Source organism: Vespa crabro, chromosome 6 (assembly GCF_910589235.1).
Source record: "Vespa crabro chromosome 6, iyVesCrab1.2, whole genome shotgun sequence".
NCBI classification, from domain to species: domain Eukaryota; kingdom Metazoa; phylum Arthropoda; class Insecta; order Hymenoptera; family Vespidae; genus Vespa; species Vespa crabro.
The window spans coordinates 10,844,595-10,865,393 of NC_060960.1; the positions used below are offsets into that span (position 1 = coordinate 10,844,595).

Sequence of the window (20,799 nt, forward strand, 5' to 3'; positions counted from 1 at the left end):
AGGAGGACCATGCAGCACGCGTAATTGGCTCTAGTTGACCAAACGAAATATTTAACGAATAAAACAAACGGAAAGCGGTGCCGACCTGCATGTTAAAGCAGGGGATTTATTTGCTTTAGCATTTGTTTGACCGGCAGAGGAGCCACCACCCACCCTCCCCAAAGACCTACCCCTACCTCTAGCTGTATATATATATACATATATATATACAATATATATATATATATATATATATATTGTATATATAGTGTATATATATATATATATATATATATATATATATATATATAAATGTACACCTTCCTCACGTGGATTCAGCCCCCTGGATTTTCCAGAGACGAGAGAGATAGAGGAAATGGAGGAGGGTGAGGAAGGATTCACGGAGGAAGAGGCACGGAACACCATGATGAACGTGATTGCCCTTTCCGGACGGCAAACACCGCTATTGGATTTTTATCAGCTACTGTGCCGCTTGTGCCGCTTTTACCGCTGCTGATACTACCACTGTCGTACTGGTGTTGGCCCGATGGTGTTGATAAGGGGGTGGTGTAGAATATTCGTAAGAGAAATGAAATATGAGAGTGTTTCGTTCTGACTTTTTCTCGTTTTTTATTTATTTATTTTATATTTTTCTTTTCGTTTATTTTTCCGAAAATGAAAAGGGGAACTTGCTTTTTAAATAATTTTATCTTAGGAAATAACATTTTTGCATATTAATCTTGTGAGCATTGACAAATGAATAAAAACAAAGTAAAGAGAATCATAAACAAAGTCTAAGAAACCAATCAGAAATGAGCTACCTTAGTAGACCGGCTTATCGTTAGGTTAGAATGTTTCCAGAAGTCCATGTGACATGTGTGCCACTATTTACCGAATCAACGACGGTGGTAAACGCCTGGGGAGTCTACGACGGCGTTAATGTTAAATAAATATACTCCTAGTTAAATAAAATGTAACAAGCCTGTACTTAGACAGATGTTCATCTCGTTCTGGATAAATATTTAATCACTTTTTATTCAGGCCGCCACTCAGAAATCCCCATCTTCTTACACCTCTGTCTATCTGGCCACCCCTCATTTTCCTTTTCTCTCTCTCTCTCTCTCTCTCTCTCTCTCTCTCTCTCTCTCCTTCTCTTATTCGTTTTACGATAGAAACATACGTATTTATGTATATATCTTTGTATGTATGTATTTATGAACGTATTTACGATGTAAAGACACCTTATATGTCAGATTGAAAGGAGAGAACGGGGGAGGAACATTTACACTTGTCTCACCCTTCCTACTATCCTTATTCACCCCTTTTCTATTGGTATGCTACGCTAGACAATGTGCGGCAATGTGGCAAACACGATTTCTACCGTGCTTTGTCCATCAGCTTAACATCACGGGGTCGTGATTTTCTTTTTTGCTCTATTAGACTTTTCCACCCTTGACTGGTTAACCTCGACCATCTGAACTATCAGGATATCATAGTTGCATAATATTCTATCCCATTTTTCTATGTTTATTCTTTCATTCGTCAGCTACATTGTTCAATCGAGTGGATAAATATTTTCTAAATATTTCGAACGAAGCAATAAAAAGATTAAAAGAGAATTAATAATTCAAATCATTCGAGAAGCTTAGTATATCAAATAAATATCGAGCAACATCAGATATCGTTCTAATGTAGAATAAAGAGATCAGCCTAAACTGATTGTAGAAAGTATTCCTTGCCAATCTAGTAAGTTTAATTCTCGAATTAAGATTTATTCTTTTCGATTGTTATATATATATATATATATATATATATATATATATATATATATCTGTGGTCCTGAAATTGTTGCTTCAATTAATGGACAAAGAGAAAAGGAACCCCGCAAACTGACACATCAATACCAAAGTACATTCCCTCGGTTCCCTTTAAGATCGGTTGTCAAGTTAATGGTAGCTACTTGATTTCAATCTAACGACGATCAACTCTCATCACTTTAACTAATTACAATTAAGTCGAATAAATTCGACTACGAGAATCGAGAAATATTTTGTTCTAGAAAATTTTCCTTACGTTACGATCCAATCGAACGTATTTTTTATAGAGTACAATATCATAAAAACATCATCGAAGACTATACATCTGTGAAATATTCGATTGGCAAGATATGTACAATATACATATATAGCGAAGAGAAAAAGTCGTAGGAAAGACACAAGCATTCCCAGGTCTGTTATACTCTGATACATCCGAATCCAATAGTTTCTGGTGCGTCGTCCTTGGTATATGCTCCGCAGGACGGTTTTTAATCACTGTAAGTGGATCTACATAGGACTTGCAATTACCAGGGTATACGCCGGCATGGGCCCCTTGTGTATCAACCATTCCTTGCAGTGGCACCAGACAGGCAAGCAGGGTGAGTGCTTTCCCCATTTCATCCCATCGAACCAACCCCTCGACTCTGGCTCCTCGGGTGGTCCCTTCTTCCATTTCCACCCGGCAGCTCGTCTTTCTCTCTCTCTCTCTCTCTCTCTCTCTCTCTCTCTCTCTCTCCCTCACTCTCTTTTTCTTTCTCTTTCTCTCTTACACACACATAGAGACACACACGCATACATGTATACTCCTACTTCCACTTGATAGCAACCACCCGCCAACCCAGCTACCTTCTTCCTCACTTTCTCTGTATTTTTCTCTATCTCTCTTTCTCTGTCACCTGCCCTTCCTGCCTGTCCCTTCGCGTCGCAAACGTTGTCTCGAACTTTTGCTCTTTCGATTCGACTCTTCCTTCCGTAGCACGATCCTATATCCCATCGGGAAAAAGAAGCTCGCTAAATATTTCAAACACACTTCGGGCTATCCCGTCGGATAACCAAAACGTTTGACTTCGAACTCTTTTACATTCTTTTTCTTTCTTTCTTTCTTTCTGTCTGTCTTTCTTTCTTTCTTTTTTCTTTCTGTCTTTCTTATTTTTCAAATACACGATCCTCCCCATAGAGAATTTGATTATATCAGATTTTCTCTTACTACTCGTAGATTATCACATATAAAATATTTTCGATTATGACAGCGTCATGTAAATGCGATAAAATTGATGATAATTTTCCAAAGAAATGGATAAAAGTATTTCATTTAATACCTATATGTGTTTATCCCATTCGATAAAATTAATCATACATCTCGGCTACGAAAATGATATTACCCCGATGTTACACCACGCCACAGCGTATCCCATTGACCACACGCTGTCAGTCACGTGCCGACACGTTTCGCTACTTCTGAGTCACAAGTCGTTCTCGACGAATTACAATTCCATTAGAACAACTCTGCATAATATATATGTACAAATCGAGAGAGGGGATGTCATTTCTTTCTTTTTCTTCCTCTCTCTTTCTCACTGCATCCGTTAATTTATTAGCAATCCTCTACTTTAGTAACAGTTACGAAAATATACGCCTTTTAAATCAACTTCATATTCGCAATCGATTGCATCGTTCATGGCAAAATAAAAATCAAAAATTAATAATTAAATAGTTGGACCGAAAAAAAGAAAGAAAATAAAAAAAAGAAAAGAGAAACAAGACAAATCTCTCGAGACGATATTTTGAAAAAAGATATAAATTCAATGGTTGCTTCCGCCGAAGATAAAATTCTTCTCTCCGGTTTTCCCAACTAATAAAATTCTATACTCCTTTACGTAATTAGACGTATCCATGGCTTGGCTTTCACATATCCATCTAATTTAAGATAATAACAAGGAGCTTTGGACACGTAACTACGTTAAATGTATCCGTATGTACGTTCATGCTTGAAATATCAAACTTAATTGTTGTCTTGATATTATTTTTAACGTGACAAATCTCGCGGCATAGTCGATTCCATTAAACATTTCTACAGTGGATATTTAACAACGAGTTACTATCAATAGCCATAGCCTGACTCGGTTATATTCAGCATGATAACAGAATTTTCGTACGAATATCTTACAGGAAGTGGAAGATCTTTCATTTTGTCCTCCGACGGATTGAGGAAGATGCATCGATTGACGTACCCATAACCCTTTCTCCCTTTCTCTCTCTTTCTCTCTCTCTCTCTCTCTCTCTCTTTCTTTCTTCCTTTTTCGTTACATTATTTAATTGAGAAAATATTTAAGCGAGCTAACTTCGTATTTGTATGCACTTTTAATTCTTTGAGAATACCATGCGGAGTATTTGGAAAAATTTGAAAGAACTTCTTCGTAAAATAAAGAAGACGAGAGAGAAAGAAAGAGAGAGAGAGAGAGAGAGAGAGAGAGAGATTGATGGACGCTAAGAGGAATTCTAGAAAGACAGTTACCGTCATAGAAAACGACGCTAGACATTAAGGAGATCTTACAATTAAAACACACTCTCACATAGAAGTACACACGTAAGTACACGTACACACTGCGTTTACACATAAAGAAAGAAAAAGTCACACATAGAAAGACACAGAGAAAGGAATAGAATCCATGTGTCTACTGTGAGACATAAGGAAAACGTCGTAGGAGAGAGTGGTGCTCGTAAGTAGAAATGGCCAAAACGGCAAAGAGGTTAGGGACCAATCGTGGCCGTCGAATGGTCTTTCTAAGAGGGTGACGGAGAGAGGGGATAGGGTAGGCGGCACGTGGATACCGATAGAGAGAGAGAGAGAGACAGAGAGAGAGAGCTTAGGGTGAATTGGGAACGCAAGGAGGGTTGTTTTATCGAACTCAGAGAGCGAGAGAGAGAGAGAGAGAGAGAGCCATAGGCAACCTGGAAAACTCAGTGAGGTTGATCTTGATCAGACAAAGAGACCGGAAAGAAGTGCTGGAATTACTTGACCCTAAGAACGAGAAAAAGACAAAGCAAAATGAGACCTAGGATTTAACCCTAATTGTTTCAGAGAATAAAGATCGAAGAAGAGACTTTTGTCATTGTGATGCTAACTCTTAGTATACACTTAATATACATTAATTTCAGATATAACTTGATTCATATAAATGAATAGATTTTTAAACGAATAAACATATAGTTTTAATTTTCACGTAGTTCCATGAAGTACGTCCTTTCAACGGACGAAATCGTCCTTAAATGAAATCTAAATGTTAAATCTAAAAAGAAATGTTTTCTTATGGAATTCCTGATAATAAGGAAAAAAGTGACATGATAAAATGAGAAAATTAGAAAGGATATTTAACTTGCACTTTCTCTCTTCTTAATCTTTATATTCTAAAATAGAACTAAATATCGAGTAAAGGAAATTAACAAGTTAACCCTTGTCTTGGCGGACGCTGCAAACGCAGCGGTGGTCCCGTCCGACCGCAAACTGCTAGAGAATTGATAGTAACCTCGCGTTTAATTATTATGTGGCTTTAGAACGTAGACCTCGACTCTAACGTACGAATTAATATGTTACGTACTCCAAGCTTTTCGAGAGTTATACTTTGCATTCCACTTGTTTCGTTAGATTTCAGTCATTTTTTGTTCTCTCTCTCTCTCTCTCTCTCTTTTTTATTTTCTATTTTTTTTTTCTTTTATTTTCTTTTTTTTTCCTTTTTTAATTTTTTCTCTTAATGTAATTAGGTAATATTTTTCTCTTCTGACTCAAGTGTTTAACGTGAACATCGACGTAAATACATAAGGTAACGTTAACAATTTGCATTTGAATATGCATAGTTCGAAGGTTGTTCTAAACTTTACATATTCGATCGCAATGTAAAATATCATAGACCTGCTTCCTACCAATCAGGAACGGTCGAGAAATAGCGTGCATTGATTGGCGAACGTTTGCCATATTGCCACGCGCATGCCCGTTTTCTTCGTTCTTTATCGGCTATGTGATCATCCGTAATCCGTGAATACGACAATTTTTCAGAACAAAAGATATACCTACGTAATTTTGTACAGTATGTCCATCCGTAATATCTATCGGATTTAATTATTTTACGTTTTAATAGCTGATAATACGATTTTTTAATTATTCTTTATATCTTTATTATTATTTTTATTTTTATCATTTTATCTCTGCCAAAAGCGTCCTTTTACGAGATACGAATTAAATGAAATTTTAATTTTAATAAAGGAAAAATTTAATCGATAAGATTCACGCGTGTTTTCGAAGATTTTGGAAGCTTATTATTATTTTTAGATTACACGATTAAATCTAATTGCAATTGATTAAAGAACTCTATTTGACCTCGTTCTACGAAAGGCCATTATTATCCACGAAAAGTCCTTATACTATTGATATAATACGCGTGATAGTAGATTATGATTTTTCCTTTATCTTCGGTAATACGAAATTAGAACAGTTAATTACGCAATTTCAGATATGGTAGCAATCGCACAAACCGTCAAACTTCTAAGAAACGTTGCTATTCGTGGAAACGTCTCCCGAGTTCCTAAGATCGTAGATAGATATCTCGTGGCTGATATTATTAAATCGAAAGGTAAACGACACCAAAATTAACGGTAGAATGAGTCAAGACGAAAATGGAATCAATATTTTTTACAACATTGGCAATGCGAATGTGTTATTATCGGGGTATTGGTACACATTGTGCAAGGATAAATTCAATTGAAAAAAATTAATAAAATTTAAAAAGAGATAAGAGTAAAAAAATCCCGTCCAACGTCTTTTTTACTTTAATACTCTGTGTAAAAAAGTTAATCGAAAAAAGACGAATATCAATTATTCCTACGTCTTGATTCTTTTGTCAATTTTCAAAGAAACAAAAACTCCGATTTCATTTCGTCGGATATTTGAACAAATTATACATATATCCCATAACACACGTCGATTCGTTACGAAAATTAACCTCGATATCGAAAAATCTTAATAAAATTTTTATAAAGAACAAGAACTCTTGTTGCCGTTTAAATTTGATCGAAATTTTCCATGCAACCGTCTACAACATTGATTTATCTTCGCGGTGATTCGAGCTTCGATCTTGTTTCTCGAACGTGATAATTTGACAGGAGAAGATGAAAGTTTCGGTACCTTCACCGTTATATACCTTTGTTACATCGTAAATTTCGTATCGGATAAGATTTCGAGCTACCCTGGTATCCTAGAGAATAATCTCTAAATCCATCCCCCTCTCTCACTCTCTCTCTCTCTCTCTCTCTCTCTCTCTCTCTCTCTCTCTCTCTCTCTCTTTCTCTCATACATACATACTCTCTATTTCTCACTCTCCCTCTCTCTCTCTCTTTCTTTACAAAAACTTTACGATAATACGTCAAGAGCATTAGGCAGTATAATCCATCAGATCACGGCTATGGATGACCGTGAAAACGAAAATGGAACTTGTAATGTAATTACATGATACGCCTGCCACCCTCTTCTTTCCATTCCCCGACAACTTTCTTAACCTCATCAATCCACTCTTTTCGAGGACGTATATGAGATATAAAGGAGAATAAAACAAAAACTAAGAGAGAAGGTAAAGATTCTCTTATCATATTTCATTCGGTAAACTCGACTTTAGAAAAAAATTTCCCAAGAATATTCCGATCGCCGTTCCATCGGGAACGTCAATTTTTCGATTTTCACAATCAATCATTTTGAATTATCCTATATATTTCGACTCACCTGTACTCTAGCTTCCGTTAAATCGATTTTCATGGCGATTTCTTCTCTGGTGTAAATATCCGGATAATGTGTTTCTTGAAAGGCACGCTCCAATTCTTTAAGTTGGGCCGACGTAAATGTCGTCCGTATGCGCCGTTGTTTTCGCTTTTCCGCGAGACCGTCGTGTCCCGTATAGGGTTTGTATCCTAATCCTCCTGGAATTAAAAAAACGGGAAGATCTTCTAAAGTCGTCTATCCGTTCGTATATTCTGTTCAGCTTTTAATACGTCGGATAATTTTGACATCGCTTTTCTAACATTTTCGAAGAATTTCTTTCCTTTTTTTTCTTGCTTTTCTTTCCTCAGGATAATAAAATTACACGAATCCTCATTACGCCCTGTATGTCTGCATATCGTCCAAAGAAATTCTTTGGAGGGTAGATTCGTATATAGGTAGATAAAGAAAGAGAGGGAGAGAGAGGGAAAGAAGAAAATGGGAGAAAGCCCGGAGCTAATGGAAAATGGTGTCTGACTATAGCCCGTCCTGTACTACTTAAACCGGCAGATGTTCCACTAGTACCAGGCGCGAGATTATCGAAACTCAAATTTACGTTTATTCTATACAAACTTCTTTTTTTTTTATCAACAATAATATTTTCCCCGTTGTTTGCTCGTTTCTATTCGAATGTAATAATTCATTTCTTATATAATAGGAGAAGTATAGTGAAATTGAAAAAAAATTACGTCTCGAAAAGTACGAACGTAAGGAAATTTGAAAGTTTTTATTCTCTGAGCTTTGGATATAGGTGTGTGTGTCTACATATATATATATATATATATATATAGAAAAAGAAAAAGGAAAAAAGAATTAGCCTCAAACTTTATTTAAGAAAGAAAGAATTTTTGATTCGGAAAACGTTGAATATATTTCACGCGTAACTTTCCAAGATGGTACGATTTTACAAGGTTGACTTAATATGTGTTTTCTCTCTCTTTTTATCTTTCTCTCTCTCTCTCTCTCTCTCTTCCTTTTTCCCTTTCTCTCTTTCTCTCTCTCCCTCTCTCTCTTTTTCTCTCTCGATGAATTCCAAAGACCACGACGTCGAGGAACACTGTAAAATTTGCTGAGGGTGACTAGGAGGGACGTAACCATAGCAATGAGTGACCGAGGTAGGGGGGAGAGAGAGGGAAAGAGAGATGTCCATTGATTTTCAGTGCCATCTTGTCGCCGCTTCTGGGAGAAGTACCGCTTTTAGGGTGTACATGGCGTAAAGGGCTGCACACACGCCCACCTTGCATTTATAAGTCATTCAAACGAGAGAATTTCGTAGAAGGTTGCGATAAGTAGCGGGAACGAACGTACGAATCGGCCATTACTTTTATTACCTTTATCTATCTTTACGGCGAGTGTCCAAGGAAATTTTTTATTTCATTTTTTAAACATTCATTTGACTGATGCAAAAGGAGAAACTTCAATATATTCGTCTATTACGTTTGGTAACGCAACGGTAAGCTCTTTCTATGTACACACATACTTATATCATCCCTCTATTGTCCCTAGTTGATTTTAGCGATCTTCAACTCAATATTATTCCACGACAGATGTCAGAGAGGGTCTTCTAGTTCGAGAATAATAAATATTCGAAGTTACTGGAAAAGCATGTCACTCTTATATAGTAGTAGGTACCTATGTTTCTATCGTGTTCTCTCACATAATATTTACTTTTTTTTTTATAAAATACTAGGAAATAATGAATATCAATGAGTTTTATCAAAAATGATCTAAGAAACGATGGCAACCATTAAATTTTCTTTGTTAAGACGATCGGGAGGAAGTAATCGGCAAAGGGGAGGATCAAAGAAAGAAAAAAAAAAAAAGAAAAAAAGAAAATCGACGGAAAATTGAAGGAAAAAGGGAAACGTCAAAACTCACCTTGGAGATTAATCGCAGAAGGAAAGATAGAGGCAGCGTGTCGATGAACGTCTTGCGATCTGGCCGCCATTACGGAGCACGGAGTCGCATGGGCCCCGTGATGTGGATGGGCATGAGGATGCGAGGCATGATGGGCCCCAAGGGGACCCGCGCTGCCACCGCCGCTCGCCGAGCCGGCATTCGTCGAGTAGCCGGCGGCTCTCGCGGCCGTGTACCGATACGCCGCTTGGCTCATTTGCGAGCACGAGCTCAGATCGCCGTAACCACATTGCATCTCGCTCGCGGCCAACGCGCAACTGGACGCTTCGAAGCCGGCGGCCGCGGCAGCCGCAGCTTGATTCAAATACGAGTAATCCATTATTGTTTTCGTTGATTCTTTTTTTATTTTCTCTCGTTTTTTATGTTTACGATTCGCTCGCACTTTTTCTCTCCCTCTCTTTCTTTCTCTGTCTAATTTTCTCTCTCTCTCTCTCTCTCTCTCTCTCTCTCTCTCTCTCTCTTCCTCTTTTGCGAAGAGACGACTCTCGAAACGAGCACCACTTTCCTCTTCAATCCATGAAGATAATCATTTCGAATGCTACCCTTTCTTCCATTCTACCCTTCTAATTCCGATTGTTTAAAGATCTCCGATAAAATAGATCACGTTATTATAACGATCTTACACTGTACGTTGGTCTATAACGTAGCTTATATCGCGTAACGTAGTTTCCTTTAGATAAGAAGAATGTTTGTTCGATTGCGCGGGAAAAGTCGAACGGAGGAGGCTCGAGGGAGCGCGCCTTTCGGCGCGGGCGCGCTCCTGCGACGGCAAGGACGACGTAGAACGTAAACCGCAGAACCAGAGGGGTGAGAGCCTTTCCTTTTTCCCCCGGTATTTGGACCCGACCCCCTTCACAAAGTAATATACGAGATATCGAGAGCGCGTGCCTTTCACATCGGATAAATCGTCGGTTAACGCGATATCGTATAAGGCCGTGGGCAAACGGCTGGAGAACGATCTCTTCGATGTTGGCTTCGACGAGCGCAAAACGGACCTCTTCTTCCTCTCCTCGCCTCACCTCTCCTCTCCGCTCCTCTCCTCTCTTCCTCTCTTCTCTCCTCTTCGACGCCAAGTTATGACGCGTAATCGGATCAACGATATCAAATTATTGCGATTATAGCACGGATAGGAGGAAGTTTTTCGGCCCGTTTAAGAGCGTCCGAGACGACTGACTGGTGGGTCTCCTCAAAATCAAATGATAAGCTTAATTCGATAAACGGCAGAGGGGCTGCGCTAGGGGCGGATTCACCCCTATCGAGGTACACCGTTGGCAAGGTCACCGGCCTCGGACCTACCTTTCGAGCATTCCCATTCGTTCATCCTCCTAACCATCCCCGGGACAACCCTCGACCTTCTCGAACACGCCCCTTAGTTACCGTCCTCTCGACTATATCCCCCACCACCTTCACCACCACCACCACCACCACCACTACTACCACTATCTCTATCACTACTACTACCACTATCATCACCATCCTCCGTCGCATTCTGCGAGACTTCCATACAGATAAAAGAGAGGAAAAAAGGGAGAGAGAGAGAGAGAACGTTATCATTCGATGATGCCTTCCTGTGCTCCTGATTTTTCGATCAATTCGAAAGACCGCATAACGTCCGACTCGTATATTTTCTACTCACTCTTTCTTTCTTCCTTTCTTTCTTTCTACATATAAAATCGTTTCCCTAGCCAATCGGTCCAAGTTTCGTCTTCTTCTCTATTTTTTTTTCCTTTTTCCTTTTTCTTTCTTCTTTTCTTTTTTCTTTTCTCTCTCTGTCTCTCTCTCTCTCTCTCTCTCTCTCTCTCTCTCTCTCTCTGTCTCTCTCTCTCTCTCTGTCTCTCTCTCTTTCTCTCTCTCTCTCTCTCTCTCTCTCTCTCTCTCACTCTTCTTTACGGTCAACTACCGTTCGTCACTCGACTGATCATCCTGATCGTGACGTCCATTTGTTGTCCGAGTTTTATTACATACATTTTTTATCATGGATTTTTCCGACAAAAGCGAAGCAAATCAAGGTATCGTAATCTACATACGATGTGTTTATTCTCGTGCACAATTGCAAATCGGCTCGATTAAAATTCATGTAACCAAACTGTATCATTTATTCGAATTGTAGATTATCAATATTTTCCTTCCTCGTTGCTCGGATCTCGAAGCTTGGCAGCGACTTCTTCTCTCTACAATACAAAATACATACTATATATTAATCTACATTCGTTGAAATAAACATTTGGAATATTGAGAGGGAGAGAGAGAGAAAGAGAGAGAGTAATATATTTTTTTAAGAAATATTATAAAATGAAACTTCGTTATTTACAAGCTTTTGAAACGATAACATGATGCTTTTGAAACGATAAAATATTGCTTTTGTAGTTGCGAATCAGCTACCGTCGGCAACTTTTCGTTCGATAAATACGACCAATTTCATTGTTCTTTTTAATAGTAAATGTATATATTCAACATTATTTAATTTTTTATGTGTATACTTATACATTTATTATTATATTTATTTGTAATATTAAAAAAAAAAAAAAAAAAAGAAACAAAATCTTATTAACAGGTGAATAATTTCTTGATAATTACTTCGTCTGTCTTCATTGAACGAAATATTTTCTTCAAATATTTCTTCAAAGATATCATAAGTATCCGTGATATGGAAAACCTTACGCCCGTTGTCTACACTAGACGATTTTATTTGGGTCGAGACCAGGAACCTGTGCGACACTTGTATTCCACTTGTTCTCACGACAGTAGAGAATTATTCTACCCTCTTTTTCCTGAATCCTATCCCAAGGGATTTCTGAGTTCACGGAACGTGTGCGACACGTTGCCATACATCGTTGCAGAATCTATTCATTGGCGTAGTCGTTTATCCATAATTTGATAATAAAAAAATCTTAATAAATATGTATTATTAATAAAATTAATATATATTTCTCGTATATTAATTAAAAAAATTAAAAACTCTTAATATCCTTAAAGATAATTTGTCGCATATAATTTCTATGAATTTTATCTTTCTTGATTAGAATAATAATTCTAACGATATTTTAAGCTCATCTCTTGCTTGTGATATAATGAGATAATAGGTGTACTAAATGAAGAATATATTTAATCCAATACTTAATATACGCAAATATTGTTAGTATATAGTAAACGAATAAAATACGCCAATGTATAAATATAGATGGTCAAGCGTGTTAGATCCGTACAAAAACAAGAGGGTAGAAGTACATTCTTGTCACTGTTCATATATACGTATATAAATATGTGTATATGTATGGGTACAGCAACCCCTTGGCAATTGCTACATATGTCCTTGATTTGTCCGGAGAATAATATTCCCTTGTAAAATTGATTAAATATTGGTTAGTGATTCGTATACCCTTCGAATATCATTTTTCTTTTACCCCAGTGATTGAAATTTTCCTTGTGAAGACGAAAATATGAAAAATAATTTCAAAAGCGGCAAAAACTTAATAAAAATTTAACTCGAATAAGTTTCTAATTATTTTCTCAGATATAGTCCTCTGTTATCTATATTACCGATATGTTGAAAGTGATAGTCTCTGAAAATTATTTATATTACAATTTTTCAATCTGTTTTATCTTTTGAATTGTCATTAATTACCGACCAATTTTCTCTTACCGACAATATCACGTTTACGTAATGACCGATCCCCAGTAAGTACGAATACGTTACCCGAACACTGCATTATCGACGTATGCGAAAGTAATTTGTAAAAGTTCTCGGTAGGTAAAATCGCATGTATTTAAACCACTTATCACAAGTATATATTCGATGTATCATTATCGAATGAAGATAAAAACGAGATAGAAAAATGCATTAGGAAAAATGCAAAATAATAATGCAAAACAATCAAGATTGGTAATAAAGAGTAACGTTACGTTATCATTATCTAAATTCATCGATTATATTCGATAAAATTGTGATCAGAAAATCCTTTGTCGTGATTGGTACGGCGATAATACGATCTCACCTTTGGGAGTTTCGCAGAGCGTTTCGATAGGTGCATTAGTTCGTTTCAATAACGCAACGGAGACGCGGTCAGCAACAGGGACGCATGCGCAATAATTAGACGTCATAAAAGAGATAGACAATACGTCATTCCTTGTTCTTTCCGCTCGATATAGATATATACGGTGTCTCTCGTTCGGAGTAAGTACACGTAGGGAGCTTCGGGGAGCCTCCATTAGAAGAAACCAGTAGAAACCGTATGGTGTGCTGTGTACTTTTCGAGAGAAAGGAGAAGAGTGAGAGTTCATTTGGTGTGTTAAAAAAGGCGCGGGGCGGGGCTGTCTAAGAATTTTGACATCGGCGTTCTTCGACAAAATGAATTGACTTCTACGTTCGCTCGTTTTTTACCTCTCAGCAGGCATTCCTTATCTCTATTCTTCATCGCGTACGTTTCGAATTTGACAAGAGGAAATCATGGAGGACGATCTGCCGACCGAGTACGATGTGGTCGTTGTAGGAACAGGTATTGATTTTTTTATCTGACCATACAATTTTATATAGAATTTTCATAACCCTCCCTTCTTGAACCGGCATAATGACTTTTGACAGGTATGACGGAATCGATCGTTGCCGCGGCGGCCAGCAGGATAGGGAAAAAGGTTTTACATCTGGACAGGTGCGTCGTCGGATATTCCTTTGACGCTCTATCAATGAATGTCCTTTCCGCGTAACGCTCGTGCGTCCGAATATCGCCTTACAGATTATTTTATAGATTACATGGAACGCTTTGATTTTTCTCGATCTTTCGCGATACGCATACGTGTATTTATATATATATATATGTATGCGTATATATATATATATATATATATATATATATTTCTACACGACAAAATTTATTATCATTTATTCTTTTATGCATATAGTATCCCTTTTTTCTTTTTTTTTCTTTTTTTTTTTCTTTTTTTTTTCTTTTTTTTTTTTAATCTCACTTTTACTTTCCAACATTTTTCCAATTCTTTACAATTATATATCACATATTCATCACATATTTATGAAATATTTCTTTGAACACCTGCAATCCGATATATTAATGATTTTTATATAATTCATATAAATAGCAACGAATATTATGGTGGACTTTGGGCTACATTTAATTTTGATGGTTTACAAAAATGGATAGAAGATCTAAAGACTGCCAAGAATAATACAAGAGATGCAAAAGTTGATTTAGAAGATGGACAAATATTTTTAAAGGCTAGTGATCAATATTCTGCCGTTGAGAATATCGAAGAAACTTGGTATATTTCAAAGTATGCTTATACATGATCCAATATTATTTCCTTATAATGTATAAAAATGTATTCTACTTTTCTATGTATAATTTAAATTTTGTATTAAGTGATGCAGATCTACCTGTTCTATCCTCGAAAGATACTCAGACAGATGGAATTGGGGATAGTGCCAATAACGAAGGCACAGAGAAAACTGATGAGGACAACACTGAGAAAAAAGAAATTGTCAAACATTGGAGTATAGATCGTATAAAAAAAGAATACAGAAGATTCAACATCGACTTGGCACCAAAAGTATATTTATATTATAAATAGGAATCTCTTTGATATAAAAATAAGATTGTTATATAATTTTTTACTCACCAATACTTTTCCTTATGACAGCTTCTATTCGCACGTGGTAAATTGGTCGAATTGCTGATCTCTAGCAATATAGCACGTTATGCAGAATTTCGTGCAGTATCCAGAGTTGCCACATATATGGATGGCAAATTAACTCAAGTCCCTTGCTCACGCGCCGATGTGTTTGCTAACAAAACTGTTAGCGTCGTGGAGAAAAGAATGTTAATGCAACTTTTAACTTCTTGCATGGAACAAGGAGCTGATAGTCCAGAGTTTGATGGTAATTTCGTTTTTTGTTTTTTTTTTTTTTCCAACAAACATGGCTACAATACAAATGCTTCTTTGAATTTGTTTTATTTGCTGATTCATAACATCATACGTAGAATATTCAGTAGCATTATTATAAAAATGATTTACTTTGTATTCCACTTGTGATATATTGAATCACTAAGTAACTGACATGGCTACTTAATATTCTTAACAGTGTAAGGGAGTATGATATAGCTTTGGTGCTCTTTAGAAAGTAAATCCATTTATAAATAATTTTTAATTCCAAATGATATCTGATTTCTGTTTATATAAAGAATGTGATGTAATATACGATACATAAAGTGTTTTATATAATTGTTCATTAAACATATTTTCTCCCAACAGGTTTCCGCGATAAAACATTTTTAGAGTACCTTAACACAAAAGATCTTACCCCTATTGTACAACATTATGTTGTACAGGCTATTGCAATGGTAACAGACAAAACATCTTGCAGAGATGGTGTTAATCGCACAAAGCATTTCCTTAATAGCCTTGGACGCTATGGAAACACTCCTTTCTTATGGCCTATGTATGGTAGTGGAGAATTACCTCAGTGTTTCTGCAGGTAATATTATTAAAATATTGGAAGAGCATGGAGGTAAAAATGAATGAAATTAAAAATTTATTAAAATTTCCAGATTATGTGCTGTATTTGGCGGTGTGTATTGCTTGAAAAGACAATTGGATGGTGTAGTAATTAATGAAGATAAATGCAAAGCCATTATAACTGGAAAACAGAGATTGGCTTTGGAACATTTAGTGGTAGGACAAGGACACTTACCACCAGAAATTGTAGCTTTTGAGGGAGAACAACAGATTTCTCGAGGCATTTTTATTACAGATAGGTATGATTTATTTATAATTTTTTATAAATTTAAAAAGACTCATCAATTGAATATTTTTATTTATTCGATAGGTCAATTATGCAAGGAGAAAAAGAGAACTTAACCCTTTTGTACTATCCACCTGAAGAACCAGGACAAGAACCTGTTACTTTGATCGAACTGGGACCATCTACTAATGCTTGTCCACAAGGTTTATGTAAGTATTTTGTAATAATTCGAAATGATCATATATATATATATATCTTAATTCATCGTTTTTCTCATTATTTAATATTTTAATATATTATTGTATTTCATTAGTTATGGTTCATATGACATGCAAACGTACTAAAACCGCAAAGGAAGATTTAGCATATATGGTAAAGAAATTTTTAAGATCTGAAATGGTAGAACCAAGTCTTGCCCGTAATTCTACAGATTCTCATACTCAGACAGTTTCACCTGATAAACGACATCTACAGGTAATAAACATCCTAAGAGTATTCTATACGAACGAAGCAGCTTAGGATTAACAGGAAAAAAAAAATATATATATATATATATTAGTAAAAACATGAATCCAAACTAAGTATTTAACGATTTCTTTATTAGGAAGGTAATCAGCAGGATTATGAACCAAATGAAGTAGATTTAAAACCTCAAATATTATGGTCATTATACTTGAATCTACCTGCGAGCGACATAAAATTAAATGATACAGCACCGAGTAACATATACTTGTGCTCTGGACCGGATTTGGAATTAGATTTTGATTTTGCAGTTGATCAAGTATGTTTAATGAACAATCCGTATATTTATATATATATATTATTATTATTATTATTACATATGAATACGTTTTTTTTTTTTTTTCTTTTTCTTTTTTATAGGCAAAGGAAATTTTCAAATCCATGTATCCCGATGATGATTTCTTACCTCGTGCACCGGATCCAGAAGAAATTGTTTTAGAAGGTGACGAAGCACCTGGGCCGAAATTCGAAGGAGACACGCAAATAGACGGGGAAGAGAAACAAGATGTCGAAAAAGCAGAAAAAGAAGAATGAAATAATTAACATATTGCTTCAACAGTGTTACAAGAGAAAATAAGGCTTGCGCCCTTAGTGTCTTCTACCTTCATCGTTATTACGTTCACTTATATATTCAAGAAATAGCCGGTCACCGTTCATGTAAGAGTAGCAAATACAAGCAAAAATGGCTTTAGAAAATGTTACAATTCCATTTTCGAACTGAGTTTATACATTTGTCAAATTCATTACAAATCCAGTTTTACTATTAGATTTCGCCATTACATGCTTTTGCATTACTTCATCTAAAATAAATAAAAAATATAAATAAAATAAAAATTGAAAAAAAAAGCAAAAAAAAAAGAAAGAAAGAATAGAAATGTCAATATATGCATGTAAAAGAAGGAAGTCTCAGGCACTCTTTTTTGTGAACACAGTGACGAGTATTGGACAAAACATGATCGTATCACCGATAAGTGTCAAAATTTACGATTGCATTTATATTCGTACTTATTGCCATTATTCGAATTGACATAATATAAGAATGTAGTAAGTCAATACCATGCATTTAGCTGAATACCACCTTGCCACTCTTTATACGTGTTTAATTTTCACAATTTCTCTTTATGTAACAGGTTATTGCTTCGTTAGATCACTTATTGTGTATGTACTTATATGACTTTATTACGTCGTACGTTATTATGCTATACGTGCAAAATCTTATCAATAACTCTGTTACTCGTTTAAGAGCCAATTGTATTTAAGGCTGTGAGAAGTAACATTCTTTTTTAAGTATTTTATGAATAATTTTTAAGCTTGACTCTTTTGATCATTATAAATTTAATTACAATCATATCATGTGCATCAGTTTAAATATCTCTATTCCTTTTATTATTTTACAAAGATTTACAAATTCTTTATTAAGAAATCCCAAAGAAAGTAGTTCATGTGCTCTCACCTCTTTGGCCTCGCAACTTTTAAATAGCCAATTTGCTGTAAGATGAATTTACTAAAAGAGATATTAAATTCATTGAAATTTATGTTTCTCTAAGCTCTACAACATATATCTTGTATCGTTACATACAACAGCCTAACTGGATTCATGTATAAACCCAGTTTCTTAAAATGCTTTATAATACTCATATTTATTTATATTTGACATTATATTACACAATGCATAAAAATACACTAAAGTTAAGCGAAGGTATGTCCCAATCTTTGTTTCACATCAAATTGTTCATTGATATCTATGACAGAAGAAAAACATTCCCGCAGTAATTACGATTTTTCTAAATAAAGTTCATTCTAGCAATTTTCCAATTAAGTCTCTCTCGTAAATTACAATTAGTGTATATATATATATATCTACCCATCTATATATATATATATATATATATATATATATATATATATATATATATATATATATACATATACACTAATACAACTGCAATTATAGAGTTGTAAAAAATGCTTCTGTTTCCTTGACTATTCTTTGAATGCAAATATACAAATTCTCTTATTCTTAGGAATATAAAAAAATAAAAAACGATGTTAGTATTCTACAAATGTACACTGTCGTGACATTTTTATATATTGACATTAATTTTTCAAGGAAGCGCATATTTATTTTAATACGTTATTATTATATCATTGTGTCTTAATGTTCATAGTATGCACATCATATTTTGTATTAAATGAAAAATTCAACCAACTCTCATTAGGTTGGCACTATACAACAACATATTATATAGTTTATCTTGGGAACTTGTATTTTCTGCAGTTTTTATCTTTTTTCTTTTTTTACTTTCTTCTTTAAAATAAAATGTCATGATTTAGAATAATATTCTTATTATATTTTATGTACATTACATTTCACTGTAAACATTATTTATATAGATATTAACTTAACATTTCAAATAACGTTTAAGCTATTTAAAATAGTACCTAAAGTTTTAATAAGTAAGGTAAAAAGAATCTTTTTACCTTATTTATGTCAATCTATTTTACAGTCATGTTTTGATTGAGTCGAAGAATATTTAATTTCTGCCATTGTAACAAGTTTACAAATTTCCATTTTAATTTCAGCTTGGACATGCATGGGTAAACTAAGAACAGTCTGTGCCATACTTTCAAAAAATAACTCAATGCTACCTTTGTTATCTCTATCTTGCATTTTAATGAAACTAAACTCTTTCCGTGAAGTAGCATTATTTTTATTATTATTTTTTTCATTACCATTTTCTTTCGTTAATAATTTCAAGCTGTTAGAATTTCCTGTTATGGATTTGGAATAATTACGTGTTCTCTTATTAGGCTTGCTCAATGTCGTACAATCCTGTACTTTTTCCTTGGATGGCAAAGTGGTTGTAACAATAATTCGACTCGCAGAATTTAGTGCAGAAAATTCATTGATTGTGGAAGGTAAACCAAATATTTTTGGCTTATTTAAAAAACTTGGTTGATAAGGCTTTGGCCATATAGGCCGATATTTTGGACCTATTTTTTGTTCTGCGTTAGTGCTATAATTCGATTTTAACAAAGAAGTTTGCAATTGAGATCTGCCATCCATTGTTTTTTTTCGTCTACCCCGAAGGGATTTTCGTGGAGTAGAATAAAACACAGCTGTCTCAGTAATAGCATCCATCTCTAAATCAAACTGAAGATGCTCCATGGCAGTTGTATCTTCACTTTGATCATTTTGTTGTAGCTCCATGATACTAGAAGAACAGGTGTCAACTTCTTCAAATGCTTCTCTTCATAATTACACAACTGGTATTTTTTTTTTTTTTTTTTCTTTTTTCGCATATTCATTACTTTTCACTCTTACAAATCTATCAAAATTTTATCGCAAAATATATTTGTAACATAAAAAGAGAAGAAAACAAATCTTCATTTATAATTACAAAAAAAAAAAAACACAAATTATAATAGATTTCTTTTTTTGTAAAATTAATTTAATTATCAGAGAAGAATTTTTTATGATGTTTTTAATATACATTAATTAAAAGTATTACGCTTACAATGTCACATAAAATTTCAATACATTATATATATATATATATATATATATATATATATCCCATTACATTTGTATTTTAATTATATAGTGTTAGTACAATTAATTAACACATATGCATTATAAAAACACTGAAAATATAAATTAATTTGGGCTAAAGTCTTGTATACTGTATCACAAAAAATTAAACTTACTTGAAATGCAAAGATTTAATAGATTTACTGTATCGACAATGTTAACTTCTCATATCTATTTAACTATCTTTATCGAATAACATCGACGAACAGTCACCTGTAATTGTCACTATTAGTCTATAAATGTAAAATAAATAAGAGAAAGATCACACCCTCTTTTTTCAGGACATTCACCAGCGCCATCTCTACTTGCTTTAGCTTATACAACGCTACAAGTAGGAATGTTTTCCATTTATATATATATATATATATACATATCGATGTAGCTTATCATCGACGATATACTTGAAAGTTCGACC

The 20,799-nt window shown here is 34.8% G+C and overlaps 3 protein-coding genes and 1 long non-coding RNA gene across 4 annotated transcripts in view; 2 read left to right on the plus strand and 2 right to left on the minus strand.

The window, feature by feature from the left end:
- LOC124425061 (paired mesoderm homeobox protein 2B-like) overlaps positions 1 to 15,272 on the minus strand; it is a 20,450-nt gene extending 5,178 nt beyond the window's left edge. Inside the window, exons 1-3 of the mRNA XM_046964847.1 lie at positions 15,148 to 15,272; positions 9,478 to 11,687; positions 7,567 to 7,760 (exon numbers count right to left, since the gene is read on the minus strand). Of these exons, the coding sequence (XP_046820803.1) occupies positions 7,567 to 7,760; positions 9,478 to 9,835 (552 nt within the window). The 5' untranslated portion in view covers positions 9,836 to 11,687; positions 15,148 to 15,272. The remainder of the gene's footprint in view (positions 1 to 7,566; positions 7,761 to 9,477; positions 11,688 to 15,147) is intronic.
- Positions 7,767 to 9,502, plus strand: LOC124425068. Its single transcript, XR_006942416.1, has 3 exons — positions 7,767 to 9,052; positions 9,147 to 9,223; positions 9,366 to 9,502. It is a non-coding gene; the product is annotated as an uncharacterized LOC124425068 (long non-coding RNA).
- LOC124425054 (rab proteins geranylgeranyltransferase component A 1) lies at positions 13,618 to 18,611 on the plus strand. Its single transcript, XM_046964830.1, has 11 exons — positions 13,618 to 14,012; positions 14,099 to 14,165; positions 14,611 to 14,802; positions 14,892 to 15,078; positions 15,169 to 15,406; positions 15,781 to 16,003; positions 16,077 to 16,283; positions 16,355 to 16,479; positions 16,584 to 16,744; positions 16,875 to 17,051; positions 17,153 to 18,611. Exons 1-11 carry the CDS (start codon positions 13,964 to 13,966, stop codon positions 17,324 to 17,326), a joined length of 1,800 nt encoding a protein of 599 aa, XP_046820786.1. The 5' UTR covers positions 13,618 to 13,963; the 3' UTR covers positions 17,327 to 18,611.
- LOC124425064 lies at positions 18,143 to 20,714 on the minus strand. Its single transcript, XM_046964850.1, has 2 exons — positions 20,501 to 20,714; positions 18,143 to 20,007 (listed from the first exon to the last, which is right to left on the minus strand). The coding sequence occupies exon 2, from the start codon at positions 20,001 to 20,003 to the stop codon at positions 19,284 to 19,286; it is 720 nt and encodes a 239-aa protein (XP_046820806.1). The 5' UTR covers positions 20,004 to 20,007; positions 20,501 to 20,714; the 3' UTR covers positions 18,143 to 19,283.
- Between the last annotated feature and the right edge of the window lie 85 nt (positions 20,715 to 20,799).

Excerpts from the sequence above, each read along its gene's own strand:
- LOC124425054 (XM_046964830.1), top strand. The coding sequence starts at position 13,964 with ATGGAGGACGATCTGCCGACCGAGTACGATGTGGTCGTTGTAGGAACA. Across the intron at positions 14,013-14,098 it reads TGTGGTCGTTGTAGGAACAG|GTATGACGGAATCGATCGTT; the intron begins GTATTGATTTTT and ends GACTTTTGACAG. Across the intron at positions 17,052-17,152 it reads TTGATTTTGCAGTTGATCAA|GCAAAGGAAATTTTCAAATC; the intron begins GTATGTTTAATG and ends TCTTTTTTATAG.
- LOC124425064 (XM_046964850.1), bottom strand. The coding sequence starts at position 20,003 with ATGGAGCTACAACAAAATGATCAAAGTGAAGATACAACTGCCATGGAG.